Raw genomic sequence first — 23,871 nt, 5'->3', positions numbered from 1 at the left:
ATTTTTATTCTTTCTTGTCTGAGTAAAACCATTGCGTTAGCAAGCGGTGCAGTTGTGAGCACCGTCTCTGACATTGACAGATGCGAAAGTGCGTCTCAAATCATGAACTTTATGCCAAATTGAATTGTTCAAAATATGAACAGCAGGGAGTACAATGTGCCACCCCGGAAATTGATAAAAGCAATTAAGTCTTAATAAGGACTTTCTTTCCCAGCTGAAAGGACGATGTAGTGTCCCAATGTAGTGTAAACTGATGATGAAGCACTCTTGGCTAGCCTGGCTAGGACTGCATTGTGCTAAATGTGTGTTTTCAGCCATCAACTCGTTTCAGTTTCAATATTGTGCCTGGAGCGGCTATCTTAGAGTGTGTTGCTCCAAACATATACAGTAAGCAGGAATGTTAGTGCAGTAAAGCTGACACAAGCTTGAATAAATGTTCCCTCATGATTTCTGAAAATGAAGCCTCTGTTTGCACTAGTAAACTTTACATAGGTCTGTTTTTATGTGTCCTTGAAAAACGTATTTCTATATGAGCAACACAAAATATAAACAACGTAGTCGTACGCGATTGCTTAAATGACCAGACTTTTCCCACTGCGCTTTAATAATATGGCAGCACTGTCTTCATTAAGAGCAGCTTTTCCTGAAATATAAAGCAATTCTCACTCTTAAGACGGTGTTCAGATAAAAGCATAAAAAAATCTATTGAAAACAGACAAAAGCAGAGCTCTTGTTATGCTGATTTGATCTTCTTCTTTCTACTAAAAACCCTCTGCATTATTTTTAGAGCTGTGGTAAAACTTTGCAGTTTTCATGTGGATCAATAAAGCCAGCTCAAAATCTCTGAGCTTTAGTCAAACAAGCTACTGTGTATGTTCTCGGTATGGGATGATGTTTGAACTTTCTTCAAACATCGAGCGAATCTGCAAAGCGCAAATGATTTCTAAAGCCCCGGTTTTTGCGGCGTGCGCATGAAGAAAGATTCTTCCCAAATCCATTTGACATTTGTAACTATGGTAACACAAGGCTTAACAGATCGGGTGATCACTGAGTCAAGCGGTTGCAAAAAGTTCAGTCGGATGAGGAGAGCAACTGAACATGGTGTGTGTAGCCAGAGCTGTGGGAAATTTGCTTGACAAATAAAAAGAAATACTATCAATGGATATACAGTTAATAAAATTGCTTTTATATTGTGGAGAGTATATTGTTATATTGTTCAATATTATTATATTATTGAAATATTATTGCATTTTTATTGTTAGTACGTTGGTCAGCAATATGCTTCACAAAAGAGCAAGAGAACAATGATGTGCCTGTTAAAAGTCATTAGTAATGAAACCTGTTTGTGAACATTTGATGAACTTCAGTTCGTAAGTTACTTCGTAACACGTTACTCTAATCCCACCACTTTGTTCAGTAGCTAGTAATCTAACACGTTACTATTTGAAATCCAGTAATCAGATTAAAGTTACTTATCCAAATCACTGTGTTACTATTTTCTTTTGCGTTTTGGGTCGTGACCGTCGTCAGGCACGCTGTGACACGTAAACAAAGGAGGGAGGGGAGAGATGTGCCTCTTGTTGATGGGATAAACAGGAACTATTTTGAGTTTCTGTCGCCAAGTCCGATTATTATATGCGACTTTGGCCATGTTTTTTTCTGAAGTCGCTTGCAAATTTAAGTCGCGTGTTGCAGTTCTTTGGGCTTGTTTCTGAATGTGAAGTTGCTCATTTGGTAATAAGCAAAGACGTAATAAACCCCAGAATTTGTCTAACAACCAGATAGTTTTAGTCAGGCTCTCCCTGTCCATCATTTCCTGAATGATCCGCCCCGCTGTGTCTTTGAAAATGTTCAGGTAATATAAACATGTTTATATTACCTGTGAATGACGTTGAGCTTAGTGTTGTGCTTCAGGATAACTGCAAACATCAAGACTAATATGGACAACGCAATAAACATGAAAACAGCCACGAATAAACGTAAAGTTAAATACCATTATAAACATTAAGATTAAGATAAGTGTCACAAATCTGTGCAGCCATCTGAGTGGTGGAGCCGCAGGAGGAGCGCTGACAGCAAACACAGGGCCGTAACGCAGAACCTGGAGGCTGGGGGAGGAGATTTCTAAAATCCTGTTAATGGTTTTCCAGAAAATAGTGGAACATACAAAAACACGCAAAAATTACTAACGTTTTTCTTTTCTTTTTCTTTCGCCTGTTGTAACCTTTAAACAATCTCCCCTTCAGTTCAGCCTGATAAGTAGAGATATATTGTTAATGTTACCATTATAAAATAACTTGCATTAAGAAGCTCAGTGTAATTTTTATATTGAGGTGGAGGGTTGCTGTCAGCAGCTGCTGATAGTAACTAATAAAGTAACTTGTAATCTAACTTAGCTATTTTCCAAATCAAGTAATCAGTAATCTAACTAAGTTACTTTTTGAAAAAGTAATCAGTAATCTGATTAAAGCTACTTTTTCAAAGTAATTATGCCATCACTGTTCATTGGTCAATGTTAGCTGCTTTGGTTGCCTCATTCTATGTCTCACTTTTAAGTGGATCGTTTAGTTCATAGTGTAAGTGTAAATGTAGCCAAACAGCTGATGCAATGTTTGTTTAGTGAGAGAAAAAGATTATACTCAGTTAACTGTCAGCCAGTCGTTCTACAATCACACCAGGAAAGATCCAGAGCAACACGCTTTACTACGGTTAGCCTACAGATCTCTATTGTAGGTCAAATTTCTATCGTTTCTATTCTATACCTTTTCCATACAGTAAATATTGTGTATATTACTGTATACATACTAGTGTATATTGTGGAGTGTGTAATGTTAAAAGCTCTACATTATATAATAACTGTACTATCAATAGGAGTATTTATAATTTTGTAGCAAACTACTTGGAAAGCAATATTGTTAGGTTGTGATTTGAAGTTGTTCCAATGTGTCACAAATCAAAGCGACTGGTCAGTAAAGATTAGCTTAGCATTTAGTGCTTTAGTTAAAGGACAGCAAAAATACTGCAATAAGCTTACATGGAATAAAACCAATTACACAAATCTACCAAACTGAAGTCTAATAACTACATAATGAATGTATCTGGATTCCCCTTCTAAACCGTCGTCACTTTCAGGACAATGTTACTCTACGACTTTGAGGGTGAAACTGTTGCTAAGAGAAGCCAAACACCTGAGGGGTTTCCGACTAGAAAATATGATTCTTGAAAACACGTACCAGATCATGTTATGCTTTCACCCCCCTGACACTTCTCTCCATAACAAATATGATTGCTGTGAAGTCAACGCCTCCGTGAGGAATAGGCAGCACACCGGTCAATTATCACCAGCTGTCTGCAGTGAGAAGACCTGCTGTTAGAGCTGCCATAAGACAAGCATTGACACGCACAGAGAACTCCGGAAGGGCAAACGCTCCAACCAGGCTTTCCTCAAAGAAATATGATGATGTTATTTGTAAAGGGACAGAGGGTGGACAACACCCTGCGTGTTGATTAACGAGAGAGGCGACTTTCCTCGTCAATATGACATCCTTTGTCCTCGTGATTCGCCTAATACCTGTTGATTAAACACTGAGTGATGACGCCAATACTCGGAGGTGACCCCCTCGAATCTGTAAAGGAGATAAATTAAAGCCCTCCATCAAAACGTGATCAATGCCACGGAGCGCCTCTGGCTGAAATGGACGCCTCGGTATAATGAAGCAATAATTTAAGTTTACTGCTTGGTAAGTGAATGATGGACATTCGAGCACAGCCTGCAGAGATTTTTGAATGTCAACATGAGAAATTAACCCCAAATCGAATTGTCTTTAACGGCAGTTTTATTAAAAATACCTACTTTTATTACTACATTTCTATTGTAGTCTTTAAGGTTCTTATCCCAACATTAAGAAAAACCCTCTTAATGTTTTTTATTGCATTTTTTAGCATACTGTATTAATATCACTTATATTGTGACTGAAGTTGCAATAACTTCATTTGCTACGATTTGAGAGTTAATCTGACCACGACTTCAGCATGAGGAAGTAAAAATATTATGACTTTTGGAAGCTGATAGTCAAGCAGAATGATTTGGGAAAACTTTATCCAAAATTAGGAATAACTTAACGTCACGGTTGGACAGCAGGGAAGCAGAACAGTTGTCCCATCAAACCATCAGTTCCTAAAACCACACAAAAAAAACCTCGTAACAGAGCACACAGGTCAGTACGAACTCACCAGACACTTGTAGGGTCCAAATGACCCCGTCTCTTAGGCCATGGTAGGATTAAAAACAACACAGCATAAAAAAAAAGAATAAATAAATTACAAAATGAACAAATTAAATGAGAAAAGTTCAGAGCTTGAGAGACTCTAGATATTTATCTAAATATATTCCATAAATTTCAGTTACGCTCCACATTAGCTGCTCATTGTCTAAATAATTTATATGATGTGTTTCACCTACTGATCGACTCACTGAGTTAATTACATTTTTATTATTCTAATTAAACATAACTAATCTCACAAAGTGGAATGTCAACATAATAATGAATTTAAAAATCTGTTTGTTTAATCAATAGAAGTCAAATTCAAAACTATATATAGAACCAATACATTTAACATCAGATCAAGCTAGTGTGCGTGTAGATATACACTCACCGGCCACTTTATTAAGTACACCTGTCCATCTGCTCATTAACACTAAAATTTAGCATCAACAACATGAAAGCGTGACTCCATCCTGCCTTTTATCAATGGTTCAGGCTGGTGGTGGTGAAATGGTGAGGGGGATATTTTCCTGGTCCATTAGAATCAATTGAAAAGCGTGTCAACGCCACAGCTTACCTGAGTACTGTTGCTGACCATGTCCATCCCTTTCTGACCACAGTGTGCCCATCTTCTGATGGCTACTTCCATCAGCATAATGCGCCATGTCATGAAGCCCAAATGATCTCAGACTGGTTTCTTGAACACGACAATGAGTTCACTGAACTCGAATGGCCTCCACAGTCACCAGATCTCAATTCAATAGAGCAACTTTGGGATGTGGTGGAAATGTTGCAGAGATTTGCATCATGGATGTGCAGCCGACAAATCTGGAGCAACTGCGTGATGCTATCATGTCAACATGAACCAGACTCTCTGAGGAATGTTTCCAGTACCTTGTTGAAGCAAAGCCACAAAGAACTAAGGCAGTTCTGAAGGCAAAAGGGGTCCAACCCGGTACTACCACGGTGTACCTAATAAAGTGGCCTATGAGCCAATTATCATAGAATAATTTTAATAATTTTAAGCAATTATCGCCTGCTTTCACTCTGAATTTTGCTCTGACACAGTAGTGAATGGCATTGGAAAGCAGAACCAATACAGGGCTAATTTCCAAAAATGAGGCAATGATGCTCCTACATCCTAGGTTTTGTGTTCCACTGCTTGTTCTGGGCACATGAGCGATCCACTAGAACTCCATTTTCATTGTTATCAGCTTTATTTGAGGAGAAGTGCTGCCTCTGACAGCAGCTACCCGGAAGAGGATTAAGTAGGAATAGAAAACGGACAGAGAGACGGATGGATTACGTGTCCTTTAATCCAGCGTGTAGCTCCTTAATCTAGTTTTTTGGATTGAAAACTTAACCTATAAGCCAACCTGTGGTATGAACTTAACCCAGGCCTGGAATCAGTCCACACTTGATGCAGGAAAATCACCCACAATGGGCTATATTATAACTTTTACATGTTGCATGTTTTTGTTTATATTCAGAAAATTTCACACAAGAGCAGAACACTAGAGGGCAAAGACTATTTCTTTTACTTACCGTCGATGTACAAAATGAAACCTGGACATGTAGGTGTTATTAAAGCAGTGCAGTGCGACAGAGCAAAGGGAAAAATGCAAAAACAAAAGTTAAAGAATAACTGAAAACCACTCGTATTCTGCTTTGTCACTCTTTGCGTCGGCTACGTTACATGCATACCCGTTGCCATAGCAACAGCTCTGACAACAGTTCCACTAGCTTATCAGGATTCAACATTAGAAACACGCAAACATTTCCCACACAGAGAACAGAACATTGACTCCATTACAGCTTTATGCTTTCAAGCTTGATGTTCATTTTGCAATTACTAATAAGTGATGGTGGTTGATTAGGTAATTAACCCCTGCTCCACTGATGGTCTGTCAGAGTTTCTTGTGTGGGTTGCCTTTTTTTTTCTTTTTTTTTTACTGAACCAAAGCACACTGAATTCCGCAGCACATCTACATATTAGGTTTGTCAAAGTCAAGCTAGCATAATTGATGTACTTCCTTCTCCATCTCTATTTGTGTTAATTAAAACTCTTTCCTGACCCTGTGAAATGTGAAACCCTCGGACCTTGTTATGTAGATGTCATAATGTTGACAATAAGCAGCAAAGAACTGTGTGGTCTTCCAGCAGAAAGTTTGGTGGCAACGTGATGTCAACGTGTCTACAGTATAGTAGTTCAGGTATATTGTGTGTATAATATCAATGCTCTTATTGAGTCTTTAAAAGTAGTTTCTTCGTGAATACCGAGTTGTTTACATTGCCCTTGTATTAGTTCTTCTATAATGTTTCTCTGTGTATTATATACAGTATGTGTAAACACATGTATAATGAGGTCTATATTCATTGATGTCTTACATTTGATCTGCTGCCCTTCATAGATCATAGTACACCTAGATCAACTAGATCTTTGTAGAAATTTGGATTTGTTTTTACTTCTGTTAAAACTCCAAGCCTGATTTCTGATGCGTTAGAGAGCTGAACTGAAACAACGTTTGTCTTGTCTCCTCATTTACATTTAGGATTATTTGATCAGTGCGGCGAGCAACAAAAGGAAAACTCATGGCTGCAGGGAAAGCTGAAATGTAATATCCTCGTGTCATTAGAGGTTTACTACAACAATAACAGTCCCGCAGAGCCGATTCCACATTCTTTTTATTATATCATCTGTGAGAGAAAATACGTCTGCTTCTGTCTAATCCACCTGAAGCCGCTTCTCTCAAAACTCGGGCTTTTACACTGCCACCTGCCCCAAATACATATGAATAAGGAGTCAGACTCTCACAAAGGCAGCTTTGGCATGCATCAAAAGTTCTTAAGATACCTTACCTGCCAGGCACCCCATAAGTGACTGCAGCAGCAGCAGTTTCCATAGTAACATCATCTTCAATTTTGAAGGGTCAAAAGTGTTTTCACATCCAATCACAAATGTATGGAATCCGATTTGCACTTCTCTCCTTTGCCAATCTGCGGAAGAAAAAGAAACCAGGTGAACTTTATTAAGCACTTATTCGCAGCAACTTTAAAAAAAATTGGGCGTCCTTCGCTTGGCGAAGTCATCCCACACGGTGTGGAACAAGGAGGATAGTCGGAACTTGGTAAAACGGAAAAGTGTTTAAATTTAATTTAAAAACCGCTGAACTGAACCACAACTTACAGGTTTGGGGGAGTAAAAAAATCTCAAAGAAACCCTTCGCCTGACAGGAACAGGACAGGAAAACGTTCATTTCCGTATCTGCAGCAACACAACAGGCAGAGCTGCTTTCAAAAGCAGCTCCAACTCCCAAACATCGTCATGGTATTGTTCTTTAGGAACTCTTCCAACTTACATGCAAAAAAAAAAGTGCAAAAACTGTAAAACAGAGAGCACCAGAGAATTTCTCAATGCGCTCTGCCTTTTTTCTTGAACATATTCTCTATTCAGTCTTTTCCCAGGCGAAAAGACTGAAAGTTTAAAGTTTAAACTGAACTTTATAGGACAGACCTCGGGGAAAGAAAAGAGCCTGAAATTATACATGCGGCTAAGGTGGAAAAAGGTTAAAAAAAAAACAACCTGTCACTACATTTGAGAAATCAATTTATTTAAGTGCGCCTACTGCACACAGCATAATAATATCATATAATTGTTGGAGGAATTCACAGAGGCACATCATTTGATCTTTGGATGTCTCTTTGGGCTTCCAGCTTTAACTTTCAAAGCAGATTGTAGCTGATAACCATAATAAAATATCTTAAATAGGTGTGAGCAATATAAACTTACAATTTAAACACAATATTTTGTTGTGTACAGTGATCAGGATGAAAGTGATGAAAAAAACTTCTTTGCAGTCTTTTTTTTTTTAGCTAATTGTACAACTTTGACTGCCTGGTGACGACAGCCTGAGAAAACCCTGGAAAACAGCAGAGTGTCTTTGCAGCAACAGGAAGGCTAACGTGGTGGCAGAATGTTTGACTTTCTTGTTCTGTCCAGCAGAAAAAGATGAGATTCAGTTTTATTTCTTGTAGAGCATGCAGAATAGCTTTACTTAAATGTACAAACACACAGAGACTGGGGCTACAGTTAGCGATGCTAACAGCGCTAGTGGTGCTAATTGCTGATGAGAGTTGTTGAGGATTGAAAAATGTTCTACATTTCTTGACTTCATTTCACTAAAATACTAAACACCAATATTCTTACAGCTTTATATGTCCCTTCTCTCAGGCGCTCACGTAGAAACCCAGCATAACTTCACCCCCATTCATGAATTAATGACCGTTCACATGCAGATATACTCGTTAAATTGCTATTATTGAGTGATTTTGCTGATGGATGTAGCAAGTTTTCCAACCGTTTTACTGTTTTCTTTTCCACATGAAAAAGCCAAAGTTTTACCGCTCAAGCTTTTTGTAAGAAATAAATCATGATGTCCTGAGGTCTGTTTTCACACCCACCTGCTCCCTCTCTGTAGCTCAAAACTAGTAGCTCTACCACTAAAAACAACATGCATATGGACACAAATGACCAATCTGATACCCACAGTGCATTGCAAATAAAATAATAAAAAATCCACTTTATTTGTAGACGATTCTCCTGATACTCAAGGTCACCTTAGGTAGTTTAACATAAAAACAGACAATATTAAAATACACAGTAAAATTAAGTACAAAATTAGATTTAAAGAAACAGATGAGATTTGAGTTTGGATTTGAAATGTGGCAAAGAGTCTATGTTACAGAAAAATAAAACACGAGGAATTGACACAAATTGGAGCAATAACAATACCTACATGGTTTATTTCTGTTATCAATACAGACGTGGGGCGTGGCCGAGCACTGGGGTTCACTTCCATAGTCAGCTGTGCCCCCCTGGACTAGAAGCTGTTTTTCTTTTTATTTCTGCCTCAGTGACCAACTTTATATTATTCATATCTTGATTTGCTACAGTATGGGCTCCCGCACTTCCCATATCTGTGCCCTCTGTACCCCAAAGTTTTTTAATCCATTGTTGATATATCATAATGTGGTTTTCCGAGCTGCCTTTAAACGCAAAAGTCCTAAAATCCTTGCGCTGATTTTTCACTTGTGCCACGGCGACTGAGAGCTGCTGCTGCTGTGCAGAGCGCCTCACTGCTGTGTGTTAGAATCATGGCAGCAAACCAGCAAAAGGCAAAGACGTTGCACAGTTTTTTCCCTCCAAGCTAACAGAGTGGGTTGAGTAATGCTGTTGGAGCTAAATGATGACTAGCTAAAGCCAATATGTCACATTAAGCTTGTTAACAAGTATAGGCTACTAATTTTGTTATTATGTATGTTCAAAGTGGGTACTTCTGGTTACATATGCTTGAGTAACTTTTCAATACTTATAAAGGAAGTTTTACTGCACTACTAGTTTTCTTTTGAGTAATATTATTATTTCTTCTCTTACTTGTGTAGGTTGATTTTGCATGTAAACAAATAAACTTCAGAGATTGGAAACATTATCTCCTTAGAAATCTGCAACATATGAGCTAATGTTTATGCAAATTTGAGGATAATTACTCCACATTTTATAAATGTCATGTTTACAGCCTTATTGATTATTTTGTATTAATAAACATGATTATTTTATCTGAAACATTTGAATTTTTTTCGGGTGTTTTCTACAAGCTTTTGGTCCATCTCGTCTCAATGAAGTTCTCCATTACAAATTTGGATTCATATGTAACCCTAGAAGGGATTCTGAATGGAGTTCCACTCCTGAAAGGTCACCAGTTCAACTCTCATCTGTCTTTGTGAGCATGTCCTCCAAATACTTTTTTGTTTTGTGGGTGCTCTGAATTTTCAGTCCAAAATATTCACGTTGAAGTTAACTGGGGGTCGGTGTGTGTATGTGCCTGGTTGTGTTGCCCCGATGATGAACTGGCAACCTAAAAAATTAATTTTAAGAGATTCAGAACATTTATATATTTTTTTCTACTAAAGCTTCTGAAGAATGTTGTACTATGCAGCATCATGAGAGACCAGACATCACACGTCTAAAGAAATGCAATGTCAGTTCATTTTTCCAAAAGGTCATTATAGTGTCATCAGTTAATATGAGTCCTTTCAAACAGTTCTCTGGTGCTCTGTCTGAGAAGAACTCTATAATTAAAAGTGTTATTTTTTCACAATCTGTGTCTAGGGATGTATTGTGGTTTGATTGGCATGTAGGGGGGCAAGTGGGAGTGATTTGCAAGCTGGCAATGAGAAGTTTATTCACACTGACCTTGAATTACTTGGCATCAATTTGGAGCAGTGGCTCTTAATGCTATCAGTATGTTTTGGTCTTTGGTGCAAAATCACTTCACTGAAATTTGTGCATTTCTTTGTGAAAAAGCTGAAGTTCAATTTGGGTCAACAGAATCTATGAATATCAGTTTTCAAGTCTTGACATAGATCTGGATTTTGCTTCCCTTCTACATGCATACAGACACATTCAATAAATCTGAATATCACTGAAAATTCCTTTATTTCAGGAAAGCCAAAGTAGGAAACACAAAAGTGCGTCACCCAGACATTTTGTTTCAAGCTGTATTCAATCTTAATTTGATTTAATTCATATGTTTGATGCTCTAAGTGAAGTAAATTCAGCATACAGTGATCTTTTTTTTCCCCACGCCCTTGAATTCGTAAAAAAAATGTACACCACCACTGATGACATCTGCATATCCATTGAACATATGATTCTGCAAATTGAAATTGTGAAAATAAAATTGCTTAACACATCTATTACATTTTTTTTAAAAACTCATAGTTTTCAATAAAAAGTTATTGACCTGGGATGCGGTGTTTCTTTTGGCTGTGTGTATTTTGCAAAATTGCCATGGAAACGCTTTTCACATGATACGAGTCACATGATCGACAACTGGATGTACTGTGTTTCTTATTTCATGGAAACATGGAAACAACACTGTTGTAACATTGTTTTTACGACAGTAGCGACATATCAAACGTTTTGTGCACATTTCTAATAGAAACGTAGCTACTGTCACACACACAAGCTACTACCACATATCTAACCCCCTTGACTCCCTCTACTGAACCTATAAACAAACTTTAATAAAATGGATACAGATATTTTAAAAGATTATTGGTTGATACTGATGGTAATGCCAATATATCGTACATCCTTAGAGAAAGTTCTAAAAACAACTAATGCTGACAATACAGCTAATTTTTGAAGTTTACAAATCAAAATTATCTGGCATTTATCACAACTAATCCAAGTTTTCATTATAAGACATTTTTAACAATAACAATTAACAATACAATAAATGCCCAGCCATAGAGAACAACAGCTGTGTACAATTAAAAGGAGAAAATCGTCTGAAATACGACAAAACATCAAATCAAGTGAGGCTTCAAACAACCTAAGATGGTCTGAGCTAAAAGAGACCAATCCACATGAACGCACAGCATTTACTGTATGATACACAAATACACTCAGGGTGAAGAAACATGTCATGTAAACATAAATCAGAAAAAATTAGATGCAAACCAAAACCAACATGCTGCTAAAAAAGGACTCAAATATCTTCTAAGCATGGAACTAAAATAAGTGGTTTCTAATGGTGTTGGAAAAGACAACATATAAAGAGGAAAACAGATGTATTCAGTTTGAGAGTTAGTCAAAGAAAAATATAGATTAAGTTTTCTAAAAGGATGTCAAAGGCTGAAAGTGAAGCAGCTGTGCTGTTGTAAGGATTAAACAATAATACCGAGAGAGGAAGGAAATCTTTTAGCAGCTCTCCCCTGGGACACAAGCAGCAGTAATTTATCACATCCAGTGTTAAACAGATTTAGACTTTGAGGGATGTTTCTCAAAAACATCTAAAAAAAAAAACACAACTATGAGACATTTTGCTATGACAAAGAAGTGAAGAAAACTCTTCTATTCCCCTCCTGCTGAAATTGCAGACAGCAGAAAGTTTTAAAACACGGCAAAAAAGTGGGATGAAACTACTGAGAAACACACAGAAGAAAGCATCGGAAGCTGTTTGAGCAGGGCGCGCTCTCATTAATCTCACATTCTCTACCTTCCAGCTCTGTCTTCAGTCTCCACCTACAGAGGAAAGCTCTTTTATCTCCATACATCACATGGAGACTTGTCAGAGTCTGTCTCAGGTGCATCAGAAGTGCAAGGCTTTTGCCTTACACCTAGAGAGCAGTTTCATGCATATTAAAGAGTGTTTTATGAAACCACCAAGGCTTGTGCCTTTAAGGCTAATGCGTAATTTGTCGATGCAGCTCATGTCCTTTCAATGTTATACATCGCCACTATACAATTAGTTGAAGATAGAACACCTAATCCTAGTATATTTCTACACACGTTAAAAAGACAACGTGTACAAAACAATATGTGAAACTTGAAATTGTCAATTCTCTCTACATATCAGACCAATAGAGATCTCAGGCCTGATGGACACATTTCAATGACGCCAAGTGTGCGAGATCCTGCCCCCAGCTTCCTGCTGGATGGCAAAAAACAGCTTGTTGACGATGACTGTCACTGGTTTTCCTGTCAACGTAACACACTAGATCTTAAATGTACATGTGATCTACAGCTCTGGAAAAATGAAGAGCCCACTGAACTGAATCCCATTGAAAACCTCCTGGTTATTCCACCAAATGTTGATTTTTGAACTCTTTAAGGGTTAAAACATTAGTATTGTTGTTTCTAAAGGAATATGAACTTGTTTTCTTTGCATTATTTGAGGTCTGAAAGCGATGGTCATTTCTCATTTTCTGTAAATAAATACTAAATTTTTGCATGGAATTTTGGAGACATGCTGTCAGTAGTTCATAGAATAAAATAACAACGTTCATTGTCTGTGCTTTCTCCCTTTCTCTTCACCTTGTACACCACTGATTTCCAGTACAACTCTGAATCATGTCACCTGCAGAAGTTTTCTGATGACTCAGCAGTTGTCGGGTGTATAGGGGAGGGAGGGGAGGGGGAGTACAGGACACTGGTGGACAGCTTTGTGGAGTGGTCTGACCAGAATCACCTGAGGCTCAACATTAGTAAGACCAGAGAGATGGTGATTGACTTCAGAAGGAAGAAGATACCTTCACGGCCACTAAAGATCAAAGGGGAAGTGGTGGAGGAGGTGGAGGATTACAAATACCTGGGAGTTGTAATCGGCAACAGACTGGACTGGGCATCTAACACTGACGCTGTGTGCAGGAAGGGGATGAGCAGACTCTATTTTTTAAGGAAGCTGAGATCCTTCAATGTGTGCAGCAAGATGTTGGAGACCTTCTATCACAGTGTTGTTGATGGTGCCATCTTCTTTGCTGCTGTGTGTTGGGGAAGCAGCATCAGAGCCAGCGACTCTAATAGACTAGACAAAATCATCAGGAAAGCTGGCTCTGTACTGGGACTAAGGCTGGAGTCCCTGGAAACTGTGGTGGAGAGGAAGACACTGAAGAAGGTTCTGTCTATTATGGAGAATAAACAAACCCTCTCCACCACATAGTGGACAGACAGCGGAGCACCTTCTCACATAGGCTGCTCCAGCTCCGCTGTCGTAGGGACAGATACAGGAAATCCTTCCTGCCACATGCCATCTCACTGTACAATAAAAGCTAAATCATTGTTCTGCACTAATCAGTCCAATTTCGCACAACTGCACTGTGGCACACTTGCTGTACATATATTTACATATACATACTGTATCTGCATTTTTTGAATCTTTGCTAGGACTGCTCTAAGCAGCTTTTTATATTGACAGCATGTCATATTTTATTTTTATTTTTATCTTGTCTACAATTGCTACTCAGTGGTGGTTGTTGTGTGTCTTGTCTCTATGCTGCTGTAACTGCGAAATAATTTCCCTGCTGGGATGAATAAAGTAATTCTATTCTATTCTATTCTATTCTATTCTATTTTACTCAAACATACCTATAAAAAGTCAAGTCAGAGAAACTGATCATTTTAAGCTTAATTTTTTCCAGAGCTGTAGAAAAGAAAAAGTGACGCAGTGCTTTGCTACTTAACAAGATAAGATAAGATTTATTTGTCATTGTCATCAACAGATTACAACGATTGAGATTTGTTTGACTTGAGTTAAGATGCAGGTTATGTGTATATACATAATATACAAAGATAAAGAAATAAATAGTACAAAATGAGAAATAAATAGACATCAGAAGATGGCTGCAGCGCCTGGAGGTGTCGCAACAGAATTTACATTTATAACAAAGTGGTGTCAAGAGCAGAAGTTCTTATGCCTTTATTTAGTGCCATGATTGCCATCGGGTAAAAACTGTTTTCCAGGCGATTTATCCTGGTTTTTATTGCTCTGTAATGTCAACACTACGACAACTAGATAACAAAGTTCCAGGGTATCACATTTCACAAGTCAGGAAAAAGTTTTAATTTAAAAAAATAGTGAGGGAGAGGGAAATAGGTGAGCTATGCTAGCTTGACTTTGACAACCTCAACATGTAGATGTGGTACCGAAAATTTGGTATGTTTCGGTACCATTATTAAGAAAAAGAACAAAAAAATAAACGAAATGTCTCATACAAACTCTCAGATAAATCATCTGTGTTCAAATTAGCTGATCAACCAGCGCTCTGTTCATATGGTCACTTATTAAAAGTTCGCAGAACAAATATCAAGCCTGAAAACACTGAAAATACTGCAGCAGATTTAATGTTCTGCTCTTTGTGTGGGAAATGTTTGTGTGTTTTTTGTATTGAATCCTCATACATTAGTGGAGCTGTTGTCAGTTGCTACGGCAACAGGTCTGTTTGTAGCGTAGCCAACATAGAGAGGGAGAAAACAGAAGAATACGAGTGGTTTTGAGTTGTTCTTCAACATTTTCCTTTGTTGTTTTTCTCTTTGCTGTGGCGCACTGGACTAAATTAATAATCCCTACATCTGCAGCTCTTTTCGATTGGGGACCAAAATTGCAACAATTGTTACATTTCCAGCTAGGGCAGGTCGCTTTCACACTGCACTGCGTGAAACAACCCTAACCCTTTGAAAAACCTGTTCTCCTCCTCACCTGTGGTGGCGCTGCACCAAGAACCACTGAAGGAAATGACACAAAAACCTCCAGAGAACAGATGAGCACAACTTCCTTCCTGACGAAATTTAGATAGAATTGGAGTTGCGTCAGATTTTAGTGGTTGTAAGTTTTCCCTTATCAATCACGAGCCATTTCTCCCGCTAGTGCCAACTCTCTCAGTCAATAATTGTTCCATTCACATATTCACATATTTTTTATGCTTTCAATCCACTTAACTTCTTTAAGAAAAAAGAGAAAACCGTGTACTCTTGTAAATTTTGTAGATGACAGATGTAGCGAATTTCAGCATCTTTTAAAATTTTACATCTTGGATTTCTGGCATATCTCTCATGGGAAAGTAATACGTTTTGCTCCTTCATCCATTAAATTCTTACCATCCTGATGGTTTTAATCTTGGCTGTCCGTCAACTAATTGGTTGCAAGGAATCTCTGTGTATGAACAGAGGTACATAAGTTACGTTTAATATTCATTCCTGTTTGTTACATTTTAATGTGAGAATTGCCTACATTGCCACTTAGTAATTGTTTCTTGACTCAAACTCCAGTAGCTCCACTTTTAATAGCTAAAGTGAGTCATAAACGCATCACTGAGTACTTGGCACCTTGTTAGATTTACTATTGATTTTAAAATTTTACTGCACAGCTTTATAACATTAAATGACCTTAGTCTTTAATCACAGACTCATTGACTTTCCCTGTAGCCTTCAACCAATGGCATCTGTGCAAACTGCCCTGACATCTATTGCTAGGTCAGAGAACAGGAAGTTATTTTATTAACAATTTTTGATCCGGTTCTGTTGAATGAACTTAGGCAAAATATGTCTCTAGCGACCTTCAAATCAGGTTTTAAAAATGTGCTCACTGTGAAAGCCTTTGGCAAAATTTGATATATTCACATTTTGTTCTTGTGAACTCCCACTGTAACTTCCTCACTTTATTTTATTTCCTTTGAAACATTTTAAATGATAAGTTCCTAACTTGCAGATTGTTATTTTTAGGCATACAATATATTTCCTGAAACAACTAGAGCAGATCATAAATGTATACACATTCCTGTTTCAGGTTATTATGATGGTCAAGAAAAATATTCTATTCAACATTCAGTTCTGCTCAGACTCGTGTTTAAAGCAGGCCCTTAATCTCTGTTTGGCCCCCGATGTTGATTTATTTAAAAAGAAAGCCTAAGACACTTTTGTCCAGACAAGACTTTAGTTGAACGTCCTACTTATTGTTTTTATCAGTAGTTATTGTTTTTGTTTTAAATTAAGCCTATCGTCAGCCATCATCATGTGTGTGTGTGTGTGTGTGTGTGAGTGGGTGTGTGTGTGTGGGGGTGTGTGTGTGTGTGTGTGCATCTGCTGTCTGGAAACTTGCTTGTGGGTTAAAATCTGTTCAAATTTGATAAGTATATATGATTTTGTATATATCTGAGATATTTAAAAGAAAAAAGCTGGCAAGTGGAATGACAATTAGCTTCATATACAAAAACAAATGATCTGATATAAACACCTACAGCCTGTGACTTTCTACATCTTCCTCAGACCATCAGACAGAGAGCGTGCTCGTTGGAATCCACGTTCAAAAGACGGAGAATCATCAGGGAGGCATAATGCCTTCAGAGAGAACTGAGCGTACTCACAGTACTGAAGTTACTCTTGGTAACTTCGCTTCCCTCCAGTTGTAAAATCTATTTTTAAAAGTATCAATGCCTCACTCGAAGCCCCCGTCCACGACCCCTGTCAACTGGACCTGATAAAGCATCCTGGGCAGTCAAAGATAACACACTGCTGAAGGCCTCACAATCCTGCTCTTGCCCATTGTTGCTGTAATCTGTTTAGTTACTTGATGCCAGGAAAATGGAAGTTGATAAATGGCGGGACGAGGGGGAGAACATCCAGCTGCGCTTTGCTAACAAAGGAGTCAGCCTGGACTTCCTGGAGCTTCTTCCAGCTATGGCACACTTTTTATGCCTCTCCCGAATAAAGTCAGAAATGAGAATGCGTTTTGCATTGCAAAAGTATTTGCATCCATTGAACTTTTTCACATTTTGTCACATTAAAACCTCAAACTTCAACACACTTGATCAGGTTTTTATGTGATAGAGAAAATCATAAATGGTTTCCAGGAACGCAGCAGACAGGTGAAGGAGAAAGTTCCAGAAAAGTTGTAAGGTGAGTTAACAATATCCTAACCATTAAACAACTTATATACCACTATTTGATTGAGGGGAGCAACAATTGCATTTTTCTGGCCGATCGATGATATTGCTGATCACTCTGCAAGTGACCGCCCACCAGGTATTACATATTAATATTACAAGAATAAAGTCCTATTATTACAGTTAAAAGCATTTTTAGTCTTGGCCTGCAGTATTCATGAATTCAAGTATTTAGGCTGAAGGGATATTGACCCCTTTGCAAGGTAGTGAACAAGTCAATAATAATTCCATTCAAAGTGTGAAGAACTAAAAAGGAGCAGAATTTTTTATTCATGCTTTCATCTGTCTCAGAAATACATTCTAACCCAATGCTGTTTCGTTTGTACAGTTGGAAAACCTGCAGTGCAAAACCACCAATATCATCCTGGTATTATTGGAATTAATAGGGGAGGTGTTATGCCAATATTCCCCAATTCCCTGACATAATTTCCAGACGGATTCTGCTGCAAATCAAACATCTGACACAATAGGTGTAATGTAAGGTGGCCCCATTTGCTGAAGCAAAAGGACTGATGATGCTCTTGGGCATAAGCAGAATAAATAACCTGTATATTCAGTCAGCAGCAAATTACCTGAAAATTGTAACACTGACTCATTTTCACCCATCATGGAATTAGCAGAATTTTCCATGCACAAAATGAGCCCATAAAGAGCCGCTTCTGAATGGATGGCGGTTGAGAGGTATTACTGGGCCTTAAGAGCAGCAGCAGATAGCAGCTAGAGGGAAACGTGCAGCGCCTCTAAAAATGATACAAACACCTGCTAAAATACTAACACCATACAATTTTTTTAAACTTTTTCCACCTCTGATGTAACTGGGAGAAAAAAATCCCATAAAACAAAAAAACGAAATTGCATAAGTGTATCAAGATTCAACACAAAAAACAATTAAACATTTCTCACACAAAGAACAGAACATTCAGTCCGTTACACTATTATGTTTTTAGGCTTGATGTTCATTTTGCGATTGTTAATAAGTGACCGCTGTGGTAGGTTAGTGTAATAGAGTGGTTTGTTGTCCCTAGTGGTAGAAATACAGTTATACCTGTTCTAGGTATAGTTCTTAGTAGGCCAACTTATTAGGTGGGGTTAGCCAGAAAAACTGTACAGTAGTAGCTGTTTGGTTCCTGCGTTCCACCATTAAAAAAACTTTGTCTCCACATTCCCTCTGCTTGTTCTTTCCAATCCCAGAATATCACAGTTAGCAACCACTGCTATTAGCTAAGTTAACACAGTGGTGGTTAAATAGCTCATTTAAAAACCTGCTCTACTGATGATCTGTCAGAGTCGATGTGGGTCGCTGTTTTTTTAAACTGAACTGCATATCTACATGTAACGGTTGTCAAAGTCAAGCTAGCACAACTGACCTCCATCTCCCTCGCTTTTTTCAGAAAAACCTTTTACTGTCCATATCTACTGTTAACTATTAGTAGCAAAGCACTGGGTTCCTTTTTCTTTTTCATATATTACACGTACATTGAAGATTTAGCATGCTGGTTTCAAGGGGTAAACCGTGTGAACCACTATGCTTCTCAGCTGGCCTGGCAACTCCCTTAACCCAACTCCAGATGACTGATTGATTGATTGATTAATAATCTGCCATGATAAGAGATCAAAACAATTAAACACTGATTAAATCAAACATGAACGTTGGGGCCACAATTCCAAAAGGTACATTAGATGCAGAAACAGGGCTGTGCCTACCCAGATCCAACAGCATGCTCACAGTGAAACGTGGTGGTGGAACAATCATGATTTGCGGTTCCATTTTTATTTATTTATTTTTGCTTTTAGATGGAAAAGATCCAAATACCAGTTTCAGTGAACAGCATCACAACAAAAGCTAAATCAACACAAGAACTGTCACCAGAAGGAAGTCTGGAACTGAATCTGACAGAAAATCTGTGGGGTCACTTTAAATGGACAAGTGATGTCCTCCCGTTTTGATAGATCTGGAGAACTTTGGCAAGATAGAGAGAGCAAATATTGCCCAGTCAAGATGTGACATGATTAATAGCCTCCTACCAAAAACAGACTGAATGCTGAAATTAAATCAAAAGCTGCATGATTGCAAACTTTTTATCATCAGGGCCAAAATTGTCAAGTTTATATTTACTATTTTATTTATCTGCTCATAAATCAACTCAAGCATGCTAAAATGTATAGAAACAAACAAAATAGCGAGATTTTTCCAGGAAGGAGTTCCATAAATCCTTTTAGCTCCAAAACATAAGAAGGGTCAGGCGTACAGTTTTCTGATTATTATTTATTTTTATTTTTGATTATTTCTTTCTTAGCGTAAGCCTGAGTAAGAGTTGATGGATGTTTTTGTTCCTAAAATACTACAAAATTAATATGAATGCTAAAATCAGATAAATAATATCTTAATTTGTGTTGCTTAAGCATTTTAAAAATTGATTTAAGACTTTATTTGTAAAATTTGTCACCCTATAAGATATTTAATAATTTTTCATTTTGTCATGGGCCACACAAAATCATTCAGAGGACAGCAAATGGCCCCCGTGCCACACTTTGGACACCCCTGGTTTAGATTAATGCAGGCAACCAGTTTATTGCTTTTTAATATTTTTCACATTCCCCTACCAGATATTTTGCTATTCTTATAGCATACTTTGAGTATCTTATGGGTCGTACTAAAGGTGGGAAAAGTTGTGAAATTCTGAAAAAAACACAAATGTTACCAGTTATGATAAAAATGACAAGTTTGTCCAAAAGAAATCATCAGGAGCCGTAAATCTAACAGAGGAACACAAAGTGATCACTACAGCTTTCAGTAACAAACTCGTGTGTTTGTGTCCAGGAGGTGCAGAATCCCATCTTGAATGAAATTAACTTGAGAGCAGATGAAATGAAATATTTGGCTAATCTGCTGTGGTCAGAAGAGATCTGCTGTCCAGTGATATGAGCTCTTTGAGCCCGGCAGAACCAGAACGGATCAAACGCACCGTCCAGCACATGACATGAGCCCAGTTGGTTCTGATATGCACTAGCCAATCGTTGCCTGCTGGGTTCCATTCCACACTCTGACACGCCTCTAGAGGATGAACTGGAGGGTATATGAAGTCAAACTAAACACAGAAAAGGAAGGATTGAATGAAACCTGTTGAATGCTGGGAAAACAACACAAACATAAAATATGAGCTGCTTTTGAGCCGAGGCGTTCACAGCGTCACAAAGAACGTCATGAAAGGAACATGAATGCATTTGAGATGTTGCGGTTGTTTGTGAAGACCAAGTGAATGATAGGACTATGGAAAATAAATTAATTAATTTTAACCTGGAAGATTCTCAGTGTCCAAAGTTTAATAAGACAAAACTTTTTTTCTATTTGGCTTCCTTTCTGTTTACTTACTTACAAACATACATAGGTACGTGCATACGCGCCCACACGCGTGTATATATATATATGTAAGTGACGTGCTGTAAGGTGCAAAGCTGCTGAGGCACTGACTTAATCAGATATACAAATGTTGACCATCTGCATGTTATTGTTAACATAAGGAAATTTCCCGCATGCGGACAACACTGGAGGGCAAAAACACTATTCTTTTACATGTCATCCATATCGTACCGTTAGAGAGGGGGTGGGGGATGGTAGCATATCGCAAGAGGGGGGAGGAGGTCTGACCACACTAACCACCTCTCCGTCCATCTCTCCCCACTCTAACAGTGGCGGCAACCTGCTAAAAGTTTCCTGTTTTCTCAAATCCAAAACTTGACAGATATGCTATTTTATTTATATAAGTAATTTCCACTATCAATAATAATGTGTCTGTCTGAGGATTCTGCTGGTCATTATCTTTCATTAGAGCCTTCATTGATGACTGTATGTTGAACATCTGTACATCCTCAAAAATAAACATGTCCAAAATGACATTTCTTTTTGTGCTATTCTGATCAATCTTGAAATCCACAAGCAGAATACTTTATTCTACAGATTTATTGTATTTTCCAGTCCATACATTCAACAGTCAATGTGCATTTACAAGAAATAAAAATGAAAAATCTGGCTGAAGCAAAATTTTTCAATTTCTTTTGTGTTACAAACGTAATAGCTACAAACTACTTACAGTTAAAATATTTTTGACTGAAAAAAAAAAATAGAAAATTTAGCTTGTCATCTTCATAAAGAGACCAAGCTATTGCATGTACTCCAAATTGTTCAAGAACAGCAGCTGATTTAATTTGGGTTTACCTTTTCAGCCGTTTTTTGGTGATTTTGGTACCACCAGTTAAGGGGTTAAGTTATTATTATCTTATTAAGCATACCAACCTGACTAACTTAATGCTAATTGGAGCTTTGAGCCTTCTGAAAAGTGACAAACCCAGTTCAGCATCCTTAACAACATGCAGGTGTTTTTATGCTGTGAATCACCTTCTGCTCTCTGTGCTGTTTACTCGGTTTAATTAAAAAGTCCAGTTAACAATAGATAATTATTTTCACTCTCAGCTTTTCAGACCCCAACCTTATTAGTCATCAGTTCATGTGTATATGTGTGAGTTTTATTTCTTATTTATTTACCGTGGAGTAATTAACACCAGGCCTCCATGTTTTTGTTTAAATACCAGCTTCCTGTTCTCCTTTGTTATCGACACAATTTGCTTTGTTTTATTCCTTTTTAATGAATAGTGAAAAGTTCTGCTCTTTTTATTTTTCACGAGAAATGTTTTAACACCTATGGTTTGTTTTCCTGCTGAGAGGAAATTTCTAAATGTAAATCTGGTCTAATTTTTGTTTGTAATATTCAAAGTCATTTGGATATAAAGTGCTTATCCAAATTGCACAAACCCAATTTAGAAAGACATAAACAAGATATTGATATATAACTTTAAACATTTTCCTGCCTATAACATGACAAATTTGAACATTTCAAGTAAAAAACAAACAAATTTCTAATGTAAAAACATAAAAACCCAGCTGTGCTAAGTGTGAACACCTTAATAATAATCGTATTGAACCTGATTAACCTGATAAGAGGCTCAGACTTAGAAAGCTGTTCCTGACCTTTACTCTTTTAGGTCCTTCTGCTGAAAAACAGTTTATATGGAGGTTAGTGTTGTTGATTTGTTTTGGGTTTAACCAGAATTTCTTTACAACTTTTTCCTTTAAATTTTATAACTTAATATAAGATACAATTTTGAGTTGTAATCGTTATTTCAGAGAGATTTCGCTAATATCTGGTTCAAAACGGATTATTTACCTTTAATACAAGGGACTATATATGCCATGACATCCTTCGTCTGGCTTCTTCTCATCTTTGGTTTAGTCATCTTTTTGTTTGTTAATGATTTATCACACCAAACTTATTCATGTGAGATTTTCTTACTTAATGGAAAAACAACAACTGCGAAATAGTGTTTTGGTTTTTTGGTTGTTGTTTTTTTCCAACATTAGGAATTTATGCAAGTGCCAATCAAATGTGTGCTACCCTTTGCAGACACTCATTCTACAGATTCACTCACCTCAGCATGCTAAATACTTTAAGTGGCTCCAAGAATTAATTTTCTTCCAGATAATTATTTGACCACTTGGGGGCACTCCAGTGACTATTATTGTTCATGGAACTCAATTTATGCAGAAATATTAGTAAAATAATTTACCTTCACCCTGTAAAACAAAGGTGGTACCTATTATCTTGTTCAAGTTCTATTTTAAATGGACAAAATAAAATAATGGATCACAAAGTCACCTCAGTAGATGTGGTAAAATGAGTTGTCAGTTAATGTAAGATTTATCACATGGATAATGTATGATATCCTTGCGGTGGCTCCGAATGGCTCCATTTCTTTTTATTTCCTGATATCCGTTACATTTCATATGTAAGCTAACAAGTTTCTTCTGTTTTTTATTATTATTTCTTGCCATCATCAGTTTAAATGGCTGAACCAGCTAATTGTTCTTTGATACAATGGCTACAGGAACTCATTTATCTGAACTCCGCACATCTGAAACGGTCTAATAAACAAACAGAGCCTTTCCAGAATACCTAATAATTTCATAATGGGAAAAAACTGATTACATTTTTAATACCTGCAACATCTGCAGTTCTCTTCAAGCTTATTTTCAATGAACACAATGTTCCTCCTGCTGTATATGTGAAAATGCCAATTAGGAAGTACTTCTTTTTCTTCCCCTCCGGGATACATAAAAGATAATGTCCTAAAATATAAGGAGAACAAACAAAGTTAGGAGAGAGGCCAGAGCCAGCACAACAAAACTTTAGCATTTAGTAATTCAGTAACATGTTTGTTAAAACCATTTTACACAAAATATGTGAAAAATAGATACCAAGGTGCAGGG

The 23,871-nt window shown here is 37.5% G+C and overlaps 1 protein-coding gene across 3 annotated transcripts in view; it reads right to left on the bottom strand.

Moving 5' to 3' along the window:
- The window catches only part of LOC102224592 (contactin-4), a 228,829-nt gene that overhangs the window by 193,291 nt on the left and 11,667 nt on the right, over positions 1-23,871 (bottom strand). For 2 of the 3 annotated variants that reach the window (XM_023325061.1, XM_023325063.1), the window contains exon 2: positions 7,125-7,262. In XM_023325061.1, the coding sequence (XP_023180829.1) occupies positions 7,125-7,179 (55 nt within the window). In that variant the 5' untranslated portion in view covers positions 7,180-7,262. Of the gene's footprint in view, positions 1-7,124; positions 7,263-23,601; positions 23,624-23,871 lie in introns of those variants that run through there. The other variant, XM_023325062.1, reaches the window with a different exon arrangement.

Source organism: Xiphophorus maculatus, chromosome 20 (assembly GCF_002775205.1).
Source record: "Xiphophorus maculatus strain JP 163 A chromosome 20, X_maculatus-5.0-male, whole genome shotgun sequence".
In the NCBI taxonomy this organism is placed as follows: domain Eukaryota; kingdom Metazoa; phylum Chordata; class Actinopteri; order Cyprinodontiformes; family Poeciliidae; genus Xiphophorus; species Xiphophorus maculatus.
Note: the sequence above shows the minus strand (reverse complement) of the source record. Positions and strands in the feature narration are given on the sequence as shown.